Source organism: Tamandua tetradactyla, chromosome 2 (assembly GCF_023851605.1).
Source record: "Tamandua tetradactyla isolate mTamTet1 chromosome 2, mTamTet1.pri, whole genome shotgun sequence".
Taxonomy (NCBI): domain Eukaryota; kingdom Metazoa; phylum Chordata; class Mammalia; order Pilosa; family Myrmecophagidae; genus Tamandua; species Tamandua tetradactyla.
Genome location: NC_135328.1, coordinates 213,341,222 through 213,362,656, shown reverse-complemented (window position 1 = coordinate 213,362,656; position 21,435 = coordinate 213,341,222). Strand labels below are relative to the sequence as shown.

The 21,435-nt window shown below is 46.4% G+C and overlaps 1 protein-coding gene across 8 annotated transcripts in view; it reads left to right on the top strand.

Moving 5' to 3' along the window:
* Positions 1–839: 839 nt before the first annotated feature.
* TNFRSF8 (TNF receptor superfamily member 8) overlaps positions 840–21,435 on the top strand; it is a 54,740-nt gene continuing 34,144 nt past the window's right edge. For 2 of the 8 annotated variants that reach the window (XM_077151265.1, XM_077151259.1), the window contains exons 1-5: positions 6,175–6,268; positions 10,729–10,845; positions 16,563–16,715; positions 20,542–20,632; positions 21,006–21,169. In XM_077151265.1, the coding sequence (XP_077007380.1) occupies positions 16,628–16,715; positions 20,542–20,632; positions 21,006–21,169 (343 nt within the window). In that variant the 5' untranslated portion in view covers positions 6,175–6,268; positions 10,729–10,845; positions 16,563–16,627. The other 6 variants (XM_077151266.1, XM_077151260.1, XM_077151263.1 and 3 more) reach the window with 6 other exon arrangements.

Here is a 21,435-nt window from a genome sequence, read left to right as displayed (position 1 = left end):
ACACAACAGAAATGTGAACATTTATGCAGCAAAATATCTGTATAGGAATGCTCTTAGCCACACTATCCATCACAATAAAAAACTGGAGACAACCCTAATATTCCATCAAGAGTAGAACAGAGAAATAATCTGTGCATATTCATGCAATGCAATAGTGCAAAGCAAAGAACATGGATCATTCTCACACTATAATGTTGAATTGAAGAGTTCAGTGGCAAGAGAACAAACAGCCTGCGTGATGCTAGTGGTCTCAAGTTCGAAAACAGACAAAAGCTAATCTGGGGTGTAGAAGTCAGGTTGGTGGGTACCTTTTGGGGATGTAGCATGAAGGGGCATGTGGAGGTGGCTGGGGTGCTGGCAATGACCATGAGGTCTGGGTGCTGATTGCAAAGTGTGTTAACACTGAAAGTCAGTGGGTTGCACGCTTGCCCTCTGTGCACTTTTCCATGGGTGCTAGACCGCAACAAACAAGTTTACTAAAAGTCCATGCTGGGCCAGGAGGGGGAGGAGGGGGGCTGAGTGGTCCGAAGAGGGCCGTGAGGATTTCCTGGTGGGTCGATGCAAGGACGAGAGGAAGAGAGACTCAAGGAAGTCTCGGAGGGCTTGGGTCTGAGCTACTGCCTGCTGGGGTTGTCATTGACCGGCCACGGGGATGTCCGCGGCGCAGTGGGTTTGAGGGAGAGGTGGAGTCAGGCCTTCCTGCCCCGGCTGTACATGAGGCTCGGTCCCAGCCTGGCTCTGACAGCGAGTGGAGACGACACTGGGCTTCCTGGGGCTGGAGGGGCCCACGGGGGGACTGATCACCCGCTGACCAGCTCTCGGCATGTCTGACCCCCCAGGACCGAGCCCCCAGGAACACCTGTGGCAGAGACCCCAGGCGCTACTATGACAAGGCAGCTGGCAGGTGCTGCTACCACTGCCCTGCAGGTGAGTGGGGTGCCTGGGGTGGGGACAGGGGGGGATTTTTGCCTCAAGGCCACAATCCTCTGGGAAGACCATAGCCCACATCATCATTGTCACAATCGGTTTAAGATTCTGCAAGGACTTTCCTGAGGAATCCACAATCTAGAAACTCTCTGTTGGAAGAGTAGGGCGAGAAGGATCAGGAGACTAGGTTTGTTGCTGCCACAAGGAAGAAGGTAGGTCTGTGAGTTCTGCTGTCAATTTCTAGCGGCCCCTATTGTTCTGAGACCTCCCATGCGTTGCATCATCTCATGAAGACCTCCCAATTATCCTTCCCTATTCCCATTTTGCAGTAGAGGACAGCAGGGCTTCAGCAAGGGTAAGTAACTTGCCCAGAGCCGCAGAGCTGAGAGCGGCAGGGCTGGCGGTGCCCAGGGCTGCGTTTCCCCAGAGCCTGGGCTGTCAACACCCACCGACCGCCCCGCTTCGGGTGCCTGGAAGTCCTTTGCCTTCCTCAACTGCTCCAGCCCCGAACATGCCAGTAGAGCTTTCAAGGGACCGGTCTCCCTGCCCAGAGCATGCTTCCTGGGGTGCTCGCCCACCCCCACAGTGGTTGGCTCCTGGTGGATTATCAGGAAAAGCTTCTGAGAACAGGGACGGGCATTGTCCTTCCCATCTCACAGACGATGCTCTGGCCCAAGGAGGTGAGCAAGTAGCATGAGGTCCAGAGGTATTTCCATCCTCAGAAGGCATGGCCAGGGACCTTAGCTGTGTTGGAAAAAGATAAAAGTGCACCGTGTCCTCTGACCTCCGGGGACAGGGCAGGTCACAGGGGAGGGAAGAGAGCAGTTATGCCAGCTATGCCGGGAACGTGTCTGGTTCATCGTAACTGCTGCAGTGCTTTGAGGACAGCAGGTCATCGGAGGACAAGCCTGCTCCATCTGTCTGTCACCCTTCTCCCCCCACACCCCCTCTCCCATGCACACTTCTCCCACTGCCTCCCACCCCTCTCCCATGAGCTCTTCCATCTACCCATCCAACAAATATTTATTGCTAGTTCTTATAGTGAGGTCACTCTTTGGCCCTTGGCCTTTCTGTAGAAAGCTGTGCTTGGTGTCCCTGGACATACTGGGGGCTTTCAGGTCTCTGGCCCTTTGCCCAGGCCTGCTCCTCTACCTGGGGGGCCCTGCCCACTGTCTCCTACCTGCCAAAGCCTGCCCCCTCTTCCGTGAGGTCTGTCACACATGCCTGTGCTGTCTCCCACACGGCACCTCCCGGGCTAAGCTCAGTCAGGGCTTTCACTCTCCCCTTTGGGCGGGGTGTGGCCCCCAGAGTTCTGCGGCTTTCCATGGGGTCTGCAGTCCCAGCCACTTCCTTCTCACCCTTCTCTGGCCCCTTTGATCCAGCCTGACAGGGCCCTGAGGCCATGAAGGGGTGGGGCGGGGCGGTGGGATGGGGCAGTGGGGAGGGGGAAGAGGCACAATCCCGGCCCCCCACCTCTCCCAGGCGCCTGTGACTGCGGGTGGCCACCCCACGCGGCTGCACTGGGCAGGGCATTTTGCTGGAGTTTTATTGGCCCAGTGCTTCCGGGCAAGCAAGTGAGGGAAGCCGAAAAACCCACAAAAACCCCTCCCTTGGTCTCTTGGGGAAATTTCTGACATTTTGTCCGTGGTCTACAATCAGCACTCAGCTGTGTGGCAGGGTTTGCACGGGGGCGGGGTGGTAGAGGAAGGAAGCTGGGAGACCTTTGAGTCTGAGAGGTTTAGATGTCACCAAATCCATCCTCTTACTCTGACCCTTTTATAATCCCCTTTCCAGTTGTCCTGACAGATTCCCCAGCCCTCTGCTTACATGCCCTCAGTGACAGGGAGCTCACTGCCTCACAACTACTGTAATTAACATTGAGTATGCGTGTGTGCCAGCCATAGTGCTGTGTCTTTTACAGAATTAGCTCACTGAACCCTGTCTTAGTTTCCTGGGGCTGCTGTAACCAAGTACCATGAACTGGGTACTTGGGGAGACTCCTTTCTTGCCTCTTCCAGTTTCTAGGGGTTTGCTGGCAATCCTTGCTATTTCTCAGCTTGCAGCTGCAACACTTCAATCCTGGCTTCCGTCACCCCATGGCCATCTTCTCTCATCTGTCTCTTCTCTTCTTATAAGGACACCAGTCCTACTGGATTGGAGGCCCAGCCCATTCCCATAAAACCTCATCTTAACTTAATGAATTCCATCTGCAATGCCCCTATTTTCAAATAAGGCCGGATTCCCAGATGCAGGTCATCCCGTAACAAACCCTTACAGGAACCCCATGAGGTAGGTGCTATTATTAAATTCCACAGCAAGTGAAGAAACTTGGACATGGAGAGGTTTAGGATTTGCACAAGGCCCCGTGCTGGTCAGTGGCTTAGCTGGGATTTGAACCTGAGCCTTCAAGATCTGAATCTTGACTTATTTGATACAGACCCCCAAGGCCTTGCTCTTTGGGTACAGCAGGGCATATCAGTTAAGAGCTGATATTGGGGCTACAAACCCACTTCCTCTTCTCTACCATGCCTCCTGGATCATCCTTCTTCTTGATGTCCAGACTTATTTCCTGCAGAAGGGGTCTCCCTGCAGATGAGAGGCCTGCCCAGGTGTGGGGGGCAAGAGTGTGGAAGCCAGGCCCAGTGTTAGGTGGAGAGCCAGGGTGGGGCTAGGTGGGTGTACCCAATCTCATCCAAGGGACTGAGGCTTTCTCCCAGGGCTGTAAATATTGCCGCTCAAAAGTGAGCCCTTGTCCGATGTGCATCACAGTCAATTAAGTGACACTGGGATTTTTTTTTTTTTTTTTTAACATGGGCAGGCACTGGGAATCGAACCCGGGTCCTCTGGCATGGCAGGCAAGCATTCTTGCCTGCTGAGCCACCGTGGCCCACCCTACACTGGGATTTTAAGAGGAGAAAAACTTTATTTAGCAAAGGCTAGCCTTGTGAAGACAGCAGGACAGTTCCTTACATCTGTCTCCCCAAATTGGAGAAGATTTCAGTGGTTCATAGCATTCAAATAAGGGCAGGCAGGCTTAGGGTAATGAGGTGGTTTGAGGTGATGAGGTTAGAGTTAGTCTCATTTCTGATTATGCACATATTGATTTCATGCTCAGCTCACTTTAAGGTTTAGGCTACTGTGCATGTAAGGCGTGGGCTAACTGTGATTAGAACTGGCTTGGTCTAGCAAAATAGATTAGGAATTGGGGTGGTTAGTTCTGGGTTGACTCATGTGACTTCATTAATAAACACTGAGGGGTTACATGCAGGAGTATCAGACTTCAGGGTTATAAAACAAGAGAAGGGGATACAAGCCGGGCCAGTTACGTCTCGTCACAAGGTAAAGATGGCAACGATCAGAGGTATTTGCTTCTGGCTATGTCACAATATATTAGAAAGTTTGAAAGCATTTAGATAATGCTTCAGTAACTATACTTGTTTGTTAGCACTTGGTTACTCAAGCAAGACGTGGCCTCAGCCCCTGCTGACCTTGGCTAGAGCCCAGCTCCTCACCTGGACCTACCTGGCTGACCTCCTTGTCCCCCCACCCCCATCACCCTTGCCTTCTAGGCTTTGGTTGGGTGTGTTGGGCTCCCTTTTGCCTTCTGAGATCTTGTGCAAGCAGATTCCCTCCCAGAGCTTCCTTGCCCCTTTCTGCCCTCTGTCTTTGCTTGACTAATTCCTCTTCATGCAGAATCCCCAGTTCTAACCACAAGGCTTGGCACAGTAGGTTCTCATTACACTTTTGAATGGATGAGTGAATGAATGGATGGATGTATGGATGAGTGATTGGATCTTAGCATATTCTTCTCGGAAACACACCAGGCTCCACTTCAGGGGTCCAAGCTTCACTTGTTCTTCCTCCAGCACCTCCCCCTGCTGCAGACAGGCCAGCCGCATTCTCCAGCTCACCCCCAGTCTGGTTCATTCCTGTCCTGTCTTTGTTTCAGCCTGAAAAACCCATGAGGGCTTTCTGTGTAGGAAGAAGTGTGTGTGGGAGAGAGGGAAAAGTAGATTCAGGAATCAGGACTGGTCCAATGCAACATTTATGTTTTAAGCCCCTGCTGTTTACAAGATTCCATGGGGGTGAGGAGGATACAGTCCTGGCTCCTTGAGGTTCACTGAGTAACAGGGGAGATGACACACTTACATAAATGACCCTGACACTGGAGAGGGAGATGCGCCAAAAAAGGGCTCAGGGAGGGGATGGGAGTTCAGAGGTGGGGAGGCCTTACATAGCTGGTCTGCATCCATGTTTTGAACATCTGCTCTATATCAGACACTGGGGAGTCAACTAGGGGAGGGCAGATATCCTAATGCCCTCACAAGTCCAATCTCCAGGAGAGAGACATTATAGCATACTTGAGGGTCTTCTATCTGTTAGTAAAAAAGCGGGTGTCTTTGGGTTCCCCCCAAAACTGACTTGGAGATAAAGATTTGAGTACAGGTAGTTTGCGAGGTGATCCCCAGAAAAACCACCTGGGAAGTAGGGTAGTGTCTTAGCTGCCAGAGTTGCTACGACCAACATCACACCATGGGTTGAGCTTAGAGAACAGGAATTTATCATCTCAGGGTTTTGAAAGCTAGAAATCCCGCACAGGGTATTGATAGGGCTCTCTCTCTCCACCCGCCCCACCCACCCACCCACCCCCACCTCCCACCTCCCGCCTCAATTTCCTTTGCTTATGAGGATGCCAGCCTAATGGGCTTCCCAAGACTGACCAAAAGGCAGAAGAAATAAGAAACCCTGGTCTGCATTATTTTGGTTATAACTAACAGAAGCCTAACTCACCTAGACCCAAACAAGATAAAAAAGAGAAATAACTGGCTCAATAACAGGAAAAAGGCCATGGGGCGCCCTAAATTCAGGATTTTGAGCCATGTCTTCAGCTGTCCATTTCTCTCCATTTCTGGACTCTACTGGCTTCTGCATCATCTCCTGTTCAGACAGGTTCTGCCAGAAAGGCCCTGTCCATGCTCATACTACAGGGCCGGACACTCAGGCAACTCAGAGAAATGCACTTTCAACCAGAAATCCTCCAGGAAAGAGGCCCCCTCCTTTCAGATAGGTTTTGGGAAGCTCCCAGGAATGATGCTCATTGGCTGGCATGGGTCCTGTACCAAGGCTGAACCAATCAGTGGTGAAGATGGAGTTCTCTGATTGGTCTGCTTGGATCATGTGCCCAATCCTGGCCCGATTACATTGGCTAGAAAGATGAAGTATTCTGATTGGCCTGCCTGGGTCACGTGCTGCTCTTGGCCCACTCACACCTGACAGGACGGAGTGGGAGGCGGAGGCGGCTCTCCCGCGGACCCCAGGACACTCTGAGGTGCCCCAGGCGGTTGGTGTCAGCCTCATGCCTCTCCCATCCCTGTCCCGTGGGAGACACAGCTCCCAACCCAAAGTCGCCTTTCATGCGTGGGAGATGGCGGGGGGGGGGGGGGGGGGGGGGGGAGGGGCGCGGGATTCACTGCCTCTCAGGCGGGGTGGGTCAGGCACCACCACCCGGGGATCTATGGCTCCGCAGTTCCTGTGGTGGAAAATGACTCCTGCCTGGGAGGCTGGCAGCCGGTGCCTGTGGGGGGCATGCTGCGTGCTAGTTTCCCACGTTAATCCTCAAACACGCCTGGGAGCTGGTCCCGTTCCTCTCCGGGGGCGCAGGAGGGCCCTGTCCCTGGCTGGAGGCGTCCCGGTCGTCAAGGGCTGCCCTGGAGGCCCAGGCCCACCTGCTCGCCCTAGCTGTGCTGCTTCTCCTGCCTGTCAGCTGAGCCTGTGGCTGGGGGAAAACACGGCCCTCAGTAGTCAGGCCCACTTGATTCTGCATCCAACAGAGAAACACATCTCTTAATTTTAGTATAAAGGTGAGTTTATTGAAGATACGTCATAAAGAGAACTGGAGGAAAAACTTTCTAAGACCAGTTGGGAGTGGGAAGGGTGGTTTGGGCTTTGATAACCCCAAACAGGCAGAGAAATGGCAAAAGTCCAGAAGAAAGCAGAAAAATTAAAAACTACATAAAACTCACAGAATTGATTAAAATTGAGTAAGGGGACTTCTGGGTCAAGATGGCAACTTAACAACGTGAGCATTTTAGTTCGTCCTCCAGAACAACTACTAAATAACCAGAAACAGTACAGAACAGCTCCTGGGGTCACGTTAGTGACCGGACACACAGCGTACCCCAGTCTGGACCAGCTGGACCAGCTGTGAGCACCCCCAAGAACCCTGAGTTCCCAAAGCTGTGGTGGCCAGCGTCCCTCCCCCACAGGCCGCTTCCCAGAGAGGAAAGGAAAGAGACTTTACCAGCAGCAGGGACTGGGCACAATCAAACGCCAATGGTGGAACTAATTAATAAATTCTGACTACTAAAAGTAGGCCCCCAGCTTAGGTGAACCTGGTCGAAGCGGAGGTTGCTCATTTTTACCCCAGAGCCAAGGGGGCAGGACTGACAGAAAAAGGGGGAAAAGAAGGAAACAGAGGTTTTTGTGGCTGTGTATCTACAAAGGCTTGACTGCCTCTGGATATAGCGGCAGGACTTTTCAGGCTGCAACTGCCCCAGGTATAGGCAGAAGTGAGCTCTTTTGGGGGCTTGTCTGGAGCCTGTGCCTTCCCCAGGGGAGGGGTGAAGCCTCACCCAGGTGGAATCCCTCCATCAAGGAATTCAGACACCAGGGCTTGGTAATTTGAAGCCATTAAAACCAGCCTACAACCTCTCTTCTGTCTCCACCACACCCCCAGCAGGGAGAGTCCACCAAAGTTAAAGGTACCGCATCATCTTAAGCTGGTGGGACCTGCAGTCAGACAAATGCCACATACTGGGCAGGATAAGAAAACCAGAGTCCAGAGACTTCACAGGAAAGTCTTTCAACCTGCTGGGTCTCACCCTCAGGGAAAACTGATGCAGGTGACTCTTTCCTCCTGATAGGAGGCCAGTTTGGTCTGGGAAAATCTGGCTGGGGTCTATAATATCTAAGTAGACCCTCCTAAGGGAGTGTGTGTGGCGGGGGAAAGGCACCAGACAAGCAGGGCAAGAAACAAGAAAACAAGAACTGAAAAATTCTCCTCTGTTAAACAAAACTTAAGCTAAAGGTCCAGATAAAGCTGAACGCAATGTCAAAGAACAGATGGACAACAAATTCATCCAGCAAGAAAACCCTAGATAAAAGAAGTGAAAGCAATCTCCAGAATAAACTAATTAAGGTAATTAAATGCCTAGATGCCAGCAAAAAAGAACAAATCACACTAGGAAAATTGAAGCTATGGCCCAGTCAAAGGACCAAACCAACAATTCAAATGACATACAGGAGCTGAAACAGTTAATTCAGAATGTACGAATAGACATGGAAAACCTCATCAAAAACCAAATCAATGAATTGAGGGAGGATATAAAAAAGACAAGGAAAGAACAAAAAGAAAAAACTGAAAGTCTGAAGAAACAAATCACAGAACTTATGGGAATGAAAGACAGTAGAAGAGATGAAAAAAACAATGGAAACCTACAATGGTAGATTTCGAGAGATAGAACATAGAATTTCTGAACTGGAGGTTGGAACATCTGAAATCCAACAAGAAACAGAAACTATAGGAAAAAAAATGGAAAAATATGAGCAGGGACTCAGGGAATTGAAAGACATTATGAAACGCATGAATATACGTGTTATGGGTGTCCCAGAAGGAGAAGAGAAGGGAAAAGGAGGAGAAAAACTAATGGAGGAAATTATCACTGAAAATTTCCCAACTCTTATGAAAGACTTAAAATTACAGATCCAAGAAGTGCAGCATACCCCAAAGAGAATAGATCCAAATAGACATACTCCAAGACATTTACTAATCAGAATGTCAGAGGTCAAAGAGAAAGAGAGGATCTTGAAAGCAGCAAGAGAAAAGCAATCCATCACATACAAGGGAAGCCCAATAAGACTATGCGCAGATCTCTCAGCAGAAACCAGGGAGGTGAGAAGACAGTGGGATAATATATTCAAATTATTAAAAGAGAAAAACTGCCAACCAAGAATTCTATATCCAGCAAAATTGTCCTTCAAAAATGAGGGAGAAATGAAAACATTTTCAGACAAAAAATCACTGAGAGAATTTGTGACCAAGAGACCAGCTCTGCAAGAAATACTAAAGGGAACACTAGAGACAGATACGAAGACAGAAGAGAGAGGTGTGGAGAAGAGTGTAGAAAGGAAGACTATGAGTAAAGGTAAAAAGAAGGAAAATTAGATATGACATATAAAATCCAGAAGGCAAAATAGTAGAAGAAAGTACTACCCATGCAGTAATAACACTGAATGTTAAATGGATTAAACTCTCCAATCAAAAGTCATAGTCTGGCGGGCCGCGGTGGCTCAGCGGGCAAAGTGCTTGCCTGCTATGCCGGAGGACCTCGGTTCGATTCCCGGCCCCAGCCCATGTAACAAAAACGGAGAAACAGAATACAATAAAACAAGAAAATGTTTAAAAATGTTTCCCTTTCTTCCTTCCTTCCTTCCTTCTATCCTTCCTTCCTTCTCTCTGTCTTTCCTTTAAAAAAAAAAAAAAAAAAAAAAGTCATAGTCTGGCAGAATGGATTAAAGAACAGGACCCATCTATATGCTGTCTCTACTCAAAGAACACGAGGCCAAGGACACAAATGGACATTTACACACCAATGTTTATAGCAGCATTATTAATAATTACCAAGAGATGGAAACAGCCAAAATGTCCATCAACAGACAGTTGGCTAAACAAACTGTGACATTTACATAAGATGGAATATTATGCAGCTGTAAGACAGAATAAAGTTATGAAGTATGTAACAACATGAATGGACCTTAAGGACATTATGCTGACTGTGATTAGCCAGAAACAAAAGGACAAATACTGTATGGTCTCACTGATATGAACTGACATTAGTGAATAAACTTGAAATATTTCCTTGGTGACAGAGACCATCAGGAGATAGAAATAGGGTAAGATGTTAGGTAATTGGAGCTGAAGGGATACAGATTGTGCAACAGGACTGAATATAAAAACTCAGAAGTGGACAGCACAATATTACCTAACTGTAATACAATTATATTAAAACACTGAATGAAGCTGCATATGAGAATGATAGAGGGAGGAGGGCTGGGGCATAAATGAAATCACAAAGAAAGATAGACGATAAACATTGAGATGGTGTAACCTAGGAATGCCTAGAGTGTATAATGATAGTGACAAAATGTACAAATTTAAAAAATGTTTTTGCATGAGGAAGAACAAAAGAATGTGTTACTGCAGTGTGCTGAAAATAGATGGTACTTAATATTTTAACATTTCAAAAAAAAAAGAAAAAATCGAGTAAGGGTCACTTGCTTCATTTTGTTTGGTCCGCGTATCATGTTGTCCGAGAGGCCCTGCTTCCTTCGTTGACCCTTCAGACTTTTGATCTCTGACCCCTCAGGAGGAGGGAGGTGATGTTGTTAATTCATATGATGTTTCGTTCCTGCCAGCTGAGCGAGGGAGGGGTTTTGAGAAGAGAGAAAGTTTTCTTTTTATTGCGATTAGACCAAAAGCAGCTAATTCATCAGGGCCTTTTTATGCTTGAAATAATTCAGGGCTGCTTGAGTGAAGGGATTAACCAGTTTTTTAGCTTCTGAAGAGTATTCTAAACGTTTTCTAGCTAAAGGATTACACTGAGTACTTTTTTTTTATTTATTCACTATCAATCCCAGGCAAGGTTCCTCTCTGGGCGATGGTGCTTCCATTTATACCCAAGAGTTGGGGGGCTGGATGGGGGGCGCCATCCGAGCCTGGCCCTTCTCTTCTTCCTTTGCCAGGGCTGATCCCCCTGCAGTCATGTCCACAGGACTCTACCCACTGCAGGAAGCAGTGTGAACCCGACTACTTCCTGGACGTGTCTGGACGCTGCACGGCTTGTGTGAGCTGCACGAGAGGTAAGGACCTTGTCCTCCCTCCAGGGGCAACTTCTGGGGTCCAGTGATGGGGCACCTCAGAGGAGAAGCAGGAAATCTTTAAGGTGGGAGCATCCAGATTTCACTCCTTTATTCTGCCTCAGTTTACCTCTCTGGATTTGTGAATTGAGACCAGTTGTGATCTTTTGCCGAGAGACTTAGTTAGCTTGTTAACTCAAGGAGGGAGATGCAAATTTATTGAGTTTAATCTTTGTAATGACCCTATGGAAGAACTATTTCCTTATCCCTGTTTTACAGTAAGGAAACTGAGGTTTAGTGAGGTTAAGGGCCTTTTTAAAGGTCACAAATCGCCTCTACTAAGAGGTGATACTGGAGTTTGAGCTGCTGGTCGGACACCAACTGCTGTGTTCTTTCCCGAAGACCCCACTGCTTCCAGGAGAACTCGTTCAGTAAGCACTATTGTTAATTTTTTTATTATGATTAGTGGATGTGGTCAGTGTGCTAGCTAGTGTTTTGTTCATTTTATATATATATATATTTTTTTTTGTGTGGGGTAGGAGGGGGAATTTGTTGCAATCTCTTGTAGTCTAATAAATGATCAAATTTTAAAAGAATGGTCAGTGTTGTTTTAAAAGAAAATTTTAAAAAATGTTCAGTATGTTTGTTGCATACAAAGTTCTCAATACATCTGTTACAGCAATCTTGTTAATTATGTTATAGAATATAGATCCTTATTTAATTTTTTACACCTTTACTTTTTGATTTCTGAGAGAGATGTGTTAAAATCTATCTCCTGGTATGTTGTTCATTTGTCAGCTTTTTATCATGGTCTGTTTTTCCTTTATATATTTTAGAGCTATGTTATCAGGTGCATGAATAGTCATGAATATTGTGTTTTCTTGGTGGGCTGGATCTTTTTTCAACATAAAATAATATACCTCTTTGTTCCTTCTAATGCTTTTTGCCTTAATTCCATTTTTGCTTCATGTTTACATTGGCATTCCTTGTTTTCTTTAGGTTAGCATTTCTCTGGTGTATCTTTATTTTTTAAAGTAATGACTATATCTTGTCCAATGAAAATTATTTATGTTCAATATAAAAAATTTAAGCGATACAAGAGAGTAGAAGAAGAAAACCAAAGTTTTCCCTCTTCATCCTTCCAATTACAAATAACTAGTATTAACGTTGGATGACCTATGTGTCTTTGTACCTCTCTCAAAAAAGAAGCATGGATAAGTTAGTAACCAGACAGACTGTATACCCCCAGAGAGAAGGAATTTTAAGATAGTGGGATCATGCTATTTATGGTCTTAAAATAATTACATTAATTTTATTTAAATGTATCAGAGGAGGAATAAACTGAAGTGAGATCAAAGGAATGCCAAATCTGGCAAAAATGTATCTTTATCAGGAGAGAAAACAGTTCCTAAGAAAATCCTCAGAAATTAAGAAAAAACGTTATGAGATCAATAAGCAGTTAGGAATGCTCTAAGGAACTACTATCTCTTGTGATAAAATCATAATTTACTGGTTTCAGTATTTGGATAGTATAGAGTAGATTGAATCCCTATAATGAAATGAAGTGATTAGCTTGCCCCCCTTCCCACCTTCTTCCCAACTTTCATTGCTTACATCATTTTAACTTTGTTATAACCCAGAGTTTATATTCTCTTCTGCAATCATAAGTCCCTTGGCACACTAGCCTCACTTTGATGTTTAAGTTTATCCATTGTACACTGTGAGTGTGTTTTCCACAACTTCTCCATTTCTGAATTTTCCAGTTTGATTTGTCATTTGGTTGGTGTTTTAGTTTCCTAGACTGCTTAAAGCAAATATGATGAAATGGTACATCTTAAACAATGGGAACTTATTAGCTTACCGTTCGAATCTGGGAAAATGTCCGAATCAAGGCAGTTCTTTCTTCCCAAAGACTGGTGGCTGGCAATCCTTGACTTCTCGCGTCAAGGATCTTCCTTGATTTTCTGACTTCTTGATCGTCTGGTCTCTCCCTTCTTCTCTTCCAAGTTTCTTTGCTTTCTGGTTCTTGCTTCTGTGGCTCTTTCTCCCATTCTTTCTCTCCCTCTGTATTCATTCCATTCATAAAGGACTCTGGTACTAGGATTAAGGCCCATCCTGAATGAAGTGGGCCATGTCTTAACTGATGTAGGTCCAACATACGATGGGTTTGCACCCACAGAAATGGATTAGATTTAAAACATGTTTTTCTGGTGTACGCAGCTTCAAACCACTGCAGTCGGCTAGATTTCACTGCCGTGGATTTTTTAAGAAGGGCTCATCTTTCAGTATTCCCTGAGTTCTTTCCTATTTGAGAATTTTGTCTGTGCCTTTATACTTTAAATACAAAGTAAGCAAATATATTATGCTTGGAACAGATTTCCTCTAGAACTGTGTAGGCATTAGTTCTTTTCTTTTTATATTGAATGTTGCTGTAGTGGGGTGTGCAATCAGTCTTCTTTTTACCCCTTCATAAGGTGACTGCCAGAATATTTCGTTCTTTATCCTTGAGGTTCAATAACTTAATCGAAATATGCCTTGATATTAGTTATTTAAAAACAGTGTTTCATGATACCTGGTATGTCTTTTCTATCTATAGATTTAGTTCTTCCTTCATTTCGGAGAAATTGCTGTGGATTTGATCTCTGCCCAATAGATATAGTATTTGTTGTAATCTCAACTTCTTGGACCTCAGTTGTTCTTATGTTGGCTTATCTTTACCTATTCGCCTTATCTACTATCTTCTTTAATTGCATTAAAATCTTTGTTTCTTTATTTTGCATCTGTTGGTATTTTCTCAATCTTTTCTCCATTACTTAAATTTTATGCCAGGTCTCTTATTTTTCTCATCTCTCAGGTAACACCAGACCTCAGGGCACTGGGACTTTATTTATTAGGTTTCTAATAATGGTGACGTACTTCTCAGTTTGTTTCTTTTAGCTCTGCATTCTTCTTTCCTATCTCATCCTTTCATTTGATCATCTTTTCTTTGAGCTCTTCCTTTATTGACTGTATATTCTTACTGAGTTCCTTAAGTGTTCAGTACCCCTGGAATTACATCTGTTTCCTTAGAGGGGGTTCTTTGTCTTTTGGGAACAATGTTCCTTTCTTTTTTTCTTTCTCTTTCTTTTTCTTGTCTTCTCTCTTTTCTTCTGCCCTTCTTTCCTGCTATCATATGTTTGCAGAGTTGCCTTGCTATTTCTTTTCTTCTTGCTGAGGTTTATCAGGAGCAGGAGCTCTCTCTTACTTCTTTTTTTCCCTGATACAGGTGAGTGACTTCTTGACATGTCCCCACTCTTTGAGCTCTAGTTTATCTTCTCAGTTCATAGCTTCAGTTGGAGGCTGTTATTTTAAAACTCATTTTAGGAGCCTGAGGGTCTGGGGAGGGAGGCAGAATTCGTCTAGAGATGGCAGTAAACCTTTCTGGAGGACAGGGTTTGTTCTGTTTTCTCCTCTGAACTGCTGTCAGATGATCTTTATCAGATCTTATGACAGTAAGAAAGGGGTGTACCCCACTCCTGTGATCTTTCCTCTTTCCTGCAGCTTGGCACAGCTCCCTGGAAGGTAGCAGGTCCATCCAGGCAGTCTTTCCTGCCTCTGGCATGACCTATGATTAGGTAGGGACTGCTCTTCTGAGCGTTTTTACTTGAATTTTTCCGGGATGTCTTCTCACTACTCTCATTTATATGACTTCAGTCTTTCCAGGTTTTTGAGAATTCTTTGCATTTTACTGTTTCCTCAGTCATCTTCCGGGGTTCATTAAGGACTACATCAGGGTCATAACAGCAAGGAGGAGAGAGTCAGGAGCCTCCAGAGATGGTTTGATGGGCAGGCCTGGGAGACTCTTTTGCAATGTTTGGTCACATCCCATTGGCCCGAGGATGGTCACATGAACTCACACCAGCTGCAAGTGAGGCTGGGAAATGTAGTCTTTCTCTGAGGCCATGTGACCCAGGATCGGTAATCACAGAACATTGTTTTGTTTTGTTTTTGTATGCTGTATTCTTTTTCCACATGAGTATCCCCTTATTACAGCACCATTTGTTGAATTTTTGTTTGTTTGTTTGTTTGTTTCGGAAATGCATGGGCCAGGAATCAAACTCGGGTCTCCTGCATGGCAGGCAAGAATTGTACTGCTGAGCTATCTTTGCACCCCCCATAATGTTATGCTTTTTATAGCTGCAATTTCCTTTTTTTAAAAAATATGTATATTTATATATTTGTTCATTCATTTATTTTTTCTATAAATAACCCTATATAAAATGGATCTTTCCCCCTTGTACATTCTAACTTATTTAGATTCGTGATAGTTTTTGATTTTTCATTTTTTTGCATCTCTGAGGATGTGCATTATACGAATTCTGAAGGCTTGTTCTATTTTCTCTTTTATCTGCTTCCTTGAGCATTGGTTCTTTTTGAGCGTGGGGCCCCTCTGACATTTCCGTTGGTGTTTGGTGACTTCTGTGCACATCCTAGCCGATGCCTCTGGGAGCTGTGTCTGTAGCTTCTCCCACTTCCAGGTGTGCCCACTTCTCCCAGTACCTGCTCTGATGAGGAGTATGGGGATGCTGGTCACCTGGCTGCTCCTGTGGCACTCCATATCACTTCCCTGGGACCACTGCTGTCCCTGCCGTGTAACGTTAGGAGACTGGAGCACCCTGGGGACTCTGCCACCTTCTTCAGCATTGTGTATTTTTTTGGCTGTGTACCTTTTGGCTGTGGTTTCCTTTGTCCATCGGATCCTATCTACCTTCCATATTTCAGAGAGTTTTCATCATTTCTGGTTTCCCAAGGATGCCCTTTATATTTTCCAGGGAAGTTATGAATTAATTAGCTGTTTTTAAACTAGTGATTTTTTTTAGATAAAATTCACATAATAAAGCATTTGCCATTTTAACCATTTAGAAATGTATAATTCAGTGGTTTTTAGTTTACTCACATTCCATTTCCCTAAAAAGTATCCCCTTAGGTCCTAATTCTCCCCTACCCCCATCCCCTGCAGCCACTAATCTACTTTCTGTCTCTATGGATTTGCCTAGTCTGGAAATTTTATCTGTCGTTCTGTGTCTGACTTATTTCATGCAACATGAGTTCTTCACAGTTATCCTTGTCGAAGCATGTTTCAATACTTCTTTATATAGCTAAGTAATTTTCCACTGTATGAATAGAACAAACATCCCCAGTGTATGGATAAAACATATTTTGTTTCACCATTCATCAGTTGATGGCATTTGGGTTGTTTTCATTTTGGGGCTATTATGAATAATGTTGGTTCGAGCATTTATTTATAAGTTTCTGCATGATATATTTCAGTCTTCAGTTCTCTTGGGTCTAGGACCATAATTGCTGGGTCATGTGGAAGCTGTGTTTAACTTTTGAGGAACCATCTGGCTGCTATTTTCTTTTCTTTCTTTTTTATTATTATAGCCTTCTTCAAGGATAGTGGTTTCTTGCCCATGTTTTAACTGGGTTACTCATTTATTTGTAATATCATTTTTGTGCTCATCAAGTATTTTGTAGGGTGGAAGGTGGAGCTGATATCAAGGGTCTTGCCTGCCATCTTACCCTCATGTCGGGAACACTCTGCAAAGAAGAGCTGAGCATGTCCCACCAACAGGCCGCAGCAGCCTCTTCTCTCACATGCTGAACTGCCTTTGGAGGTTCTCGGACATCCTTCCCAGGCCCTGTCTTGATTCTCTGTGAGCTGACTCTTTGTCTCTTAGATGACCTGGTGGAAACGAGGCCCTGCTCATGGAACTCCACTCGCATCTGTGAATGTCGACCTGGTATGTTCTGTACCACATCAGCCACAAACTCCTGCGCCCGCTGCTCAAACCACTCCATCTGCCCAGCAGGGGAGATTCTTAAACTCCAGGGTAAGCAGTCCCTGCCTGCAGCCTGGGACCAAGATCTGTGCCAGCTGTTCTATCATTCCCTAGACCCAACCCAGAAAATGAGTTCTGACCTCCCACTTCCTCATTCCTGTTGGACAGATTGCATGTACATTCACAAACCCTTGGAAACATCAGCCCCCCAGAGTCGTCTGCTACCTTTCCCCACACTCCAATTCCAGGCTCAAAGAAACCCTGGTGGCCTGAGGATCAGGTCTGGCTGGAGAAGGTCTTGGATTGGTTTGAGCCTCAGAGCAGAAGTTCTCTGATGCCCAGTAAACAAGAAGGAAGCCTCAAGCCTCTGTCCTGGGAGTTCCCAGAAACACTGGGGCTGGTTTACCCATATCAGAATTTAGGCTGTGGGAGTTAGAAGTGCCGAGAGAGTGGGCACTAGGCTCAAGGCTAAGAACTCTTACCCATTCTGGGCTTTGGGTTTTCTGACAGTGTAAAGGGAGTGCATGGCCAGAGAAGGTAAGGGGAAAAGGTGCCAGCAGCTGAGCAGCAGGGCCTCACCTTCCTCCGAGGCTGTAGATTCTGTCTGGGCTCCTGGAAAACATCTTTCAGAAGGAGGGCAGGGGATGTGGGTGGATTTTGGACCACAGTCCAGAAGAGACTCCTATAGCCACAGTGGGTGCATGGAGAGGGGGCAAGATGGGGGAATCAGAGGGAGCCACATGTCCACTGGGAAGAGAAGTGCCTCAACCAAGCCCATGACCTCACCCCCTTAACCTGGCCCTCTTCTGAAGCCCCATCTCCTGCTGCACAAACCCGATGACCAGCAGTCCCCCCACTCTAGTAGTGAAAGTGGCCCTCTTCTTCACTGTTCCCTTCCCTCCTGTCTCTCCCTGTCTTCTCTCCACAACCAGCCCACACACCGGTCCCATCGATTTTGTCTCCTAATGTCTCTCCCTTCATCCCACATCCCACACACCCCCTGCCCTGTTCCTCCCATCCCTTCCCCTGACGGCAGCCAGAGCAAAATAACAAGTCTGACCATGCATTTGTCTCATCCACACGCGCACACACACACACACACACCCTGCCTACAACACTTTGGTTTTCCCGTTACGCCTATGATAAGGACACGGTCGTTTGGCTAGAGAGAACAGGTCTTTGTTGGGATATTTTTGGTTTGTGCCCTTTGGCAATTCTGGGTACTGGCATCATCAACTTCAAGTCTGGGGTCTATGAAACAAAGAGAAAATCTGGGGACCCCTCCCCAACTCTGTGTCATTCCTGAGGTCCCGAAGGCCTTGGTCTGTTTCTTTTTCTCACCATTTCAGGGTCTTATGTCTGTTCCATAATGTCCCCAGTTTTTAATTGTACTTAATGGGAGAAGAGAGAAAAGTACATCAATTCCATCTTCCTGGAGGTGGACATCTCAAGCGCGTATCCTGCCTTCCTCCCTGGCCTCAGCATTCAGCACCTTACCCCCCATCCCCTTTCTGTGGTCCAGCCAGGCTGCTCTTTTGCTTCCAGAAGTGTGCCATGCTTCTTCCTTCCACCAGGCCTTTTGCACATGCTGTTCCTTCTGTCTGGGACACCACTTAGATAACTCCTACAGTGTCCCTTCTTCTAAGGGGGCCTCCCTGACCTCTCCTCGCCGTCACACATCTGATGGTGCCTGCACTTCACAATGGTGCTTCGTGTAGTTTACCTGCATCTCAATCCTTGTGGGATCAGTGCTTGCCTCTCCTTAGGCTGTGAGCTCCACATGGCAGAGCCCATACTCATCGAGCTTGCCATGACAGCCCCATCAAATGCTGGGCACGTAACATACCCTCAGTAGATATTTGTTGAATGAATGTGGGGGCACCTGACATGGGGATCAGAACTGGGGTAGATGTTGGGGGTCTCTTCATCTCTGGTCAGAGTCCCCTTTGGGACCCAGAAAAATGCTTTGCTAAGGGACACGTGAAGCCCTCCATTCCCAAGTGGGGCAGGGGGGTGTGTGGAACACGCTCTGGACTGGGCATCGGGCACCTGGCTTTTTGTGGGGCACTTGTGGGGACATGCCCTCTCTGGGCCTCGGTATCCCCATCCATAAATTGAGGAGGTGCAGCTAGAAGGCCTTGGTAGCTAAAAACTCTGCCATCTTTGTAAAAAATAGCCTTGAGTTTAGTGGTTACACCCAGGGAGTGTGGACCGGCTTCTAGCCAGCGGGGCCCTCTGGTCAGTGTTCCTGTGGCTGCCACATGGTGGCGCCAGAGGCCTCTCCTCCCAGCCCTTAGTGCCGTGCGGCATCACTTGCCCTCTGTGGCTCCAGAGAACCTAAAACATGACTTGTCCGTTGAGATGTGCTGTGTCACATGTGCACTGGATTTCAAAGACCTAGTATGGAAAAAAAGTGTCAAATATCTCGTTAATATTTTATATTTATTACATGTATTTTGACATGATAATGTTTTGGAAGTACTTGGTTAAGTAAATAGATTATTAAAATTAATTTTACCTGCGGCTACTAGAAAAAAATTTAAGTTAAAAAAAATTTTAAATTTAGAACTACATATGTGACCCACATCATATTTCTGTTCTAAGAAGCGCTCCAACCTTTGGTTTCCAAATGGTCCTTAATTTCTGTATTCCCGTGTGGACTGTCCCACAGAGAAGCTCTCAGGGCCTCAGTTTCCCCAACTGTAAATGGAAAATAGTTTCTGCTTTAGATTGAGCTCTCAGCTAACCCCCAGGCTAAGTGCTTTCACAGGCTTTCTCTTTTGAAATTGTCAAAACTCCATAAGGCAAGTTATATTAGCCCCATTTTACAAAGAGGACATTGCGGTCCAGAGAAAGTAGGAAATGGTAGAGACAGGATTGGAACGTCAAGTCCAACTCTCTTCGCTCCCCCACTTCACATCCACAGAGAAGTCAGCATTGTTTGAGTGCTTTTCCCCTGGAACCTTCAGATCGTAATCTAGCACAAGTGTGGCATCTTTTAAATGATGGGATGCATGTTCAGGTGGGGAAAAGGACATGATATTTAGTGAGCCTTTATTATATGCCACACAGTGTGGTAGACACATCATTTTTGTTATTTTGTGACAAGTGTGTTATTAAATCCACTTTATAAAGGAGGAAATTGAGACTTAGAGGGTGACTTGTCTGGACCAGCTGGCAAATAGTGGTGGTGGCATGCAGGCCCAGGTCTGTGTGATGGAAAACCTGTGTGTTTTCTTCTCCATTCTGCTTTCATTGGCATTCTTCAGAACTTTTTGGATTTCAAGTAACAAAATTCCAAATTTTTTGGCACAAGTAACTGAAATGTCTGGAAACACCTCTGAGTAGCTTCAGGTATGGTTGGATCCAGGGGCTCTGTCTTTTCCAGTCTCTTGTCTCTATTTCCTTCTTTGTTGGATAGTCTGTAAGATTCCTATAAGCAACCCCAGGCTTACATCCTATGAACCACAGTGGAAAGACAACCTCCCCTTCCTGCATTTTCAACAATCAAAAACCCAACCTTGCAATTGCACCTGATATTTGTGACATGGGTCATGTGCTCATCCTTCAACCAACCCATCATGGCCAGAGGACTGGGATGGATTAACTGCTCCAGCCTGATTACTATGGCTACCCCTGGGATGAGGGGACAGGCAGTCCCAGTCCCTAACCATAGAAACTGGGATTAGGGAGCGTAATTCTTTATGAAAAATCAGGCTGTTTTACCCTGAACGAGGGCCTGGCAGCCCAAGTACGAGAAGGCCTTCAATATCCATGTACCTCATTGGTGACTCTGGTGTGTAGTGGTATAAGGTCTGTTCCTGGAGACCTCGGCCTCCTTGATACCAATTCTGAAGACATCATCATTTTCCTGCAGGCACAGCACAGAGGGACACGACTTGTGAGCTGCCACCCCAGGGGACCCCTGATTGCAGCAGCAACCCAGAAGACTGCAGGGCATCTGCCAGGTGACTCCCAGGCCCTCTCCCTTCCGTTCTTCTGCAGCTAATCCTCAAATGGGGCTGTCCTTGATCCAGAAGATACCCAGAGCAAAACTGCGTGGGGGGCACTGGTGGGCTCTGGCCCAGAGTACCAGGACTCCACCTTTCCTCTCTGCCAAGCCCACAAGTCATCTGAGGCCCCACCATATGCTCAACTCTTGATCTGAGTGCCATGGGAGACCCTGAAGGTCTAGCAACACAGCCCTGCTTCCTAGGAGCTTATAGTAGGCCCTGGGCAGAGGGTCTGCAGACTTTTTTCTACAGAAAGTGTGATCCCTTAGTACGGACCTTCTGACCCCATTGGAAAAATGGTCAGCCTCATTTCTGGCTTCTTCCCCAGCACCTCCATCCCCCAGGCCTCATCCACCCTGACCTCCCCAGCAACCTTTGGTACCGGGACCATGCTTCCAGGAGAGGATACCACCCTCACCCCAGAAGATGCTTCTCAATCTGTGAGGGCTCCTAGCTCTCCCTCTTCTGTGGAGGAGCCCAGTCCAGGTCCAGGTAATTTCTCCTGTGGGTTGTCTCCCAGGATGGCAGTCTCTGGTGGGTGGGTGGCCTGTGTGTGGTACTAGATGAGGTAGATGGCAGTGAGCTGTGGTCTTTTCCCAGTGGGGAGAGAAGAAGGTCTTGAGATATGCTCTCCTAGGGCTGAAAGCAATGAGGGCCAGAGGTAGCCGATGGAAGGACTTGTTCATTTGACATTTTTGAGCACCTGCTGTGTACCAGGCACTGCAGGAGGTGCTGGGATGCATTGGCCTCTGCTATGC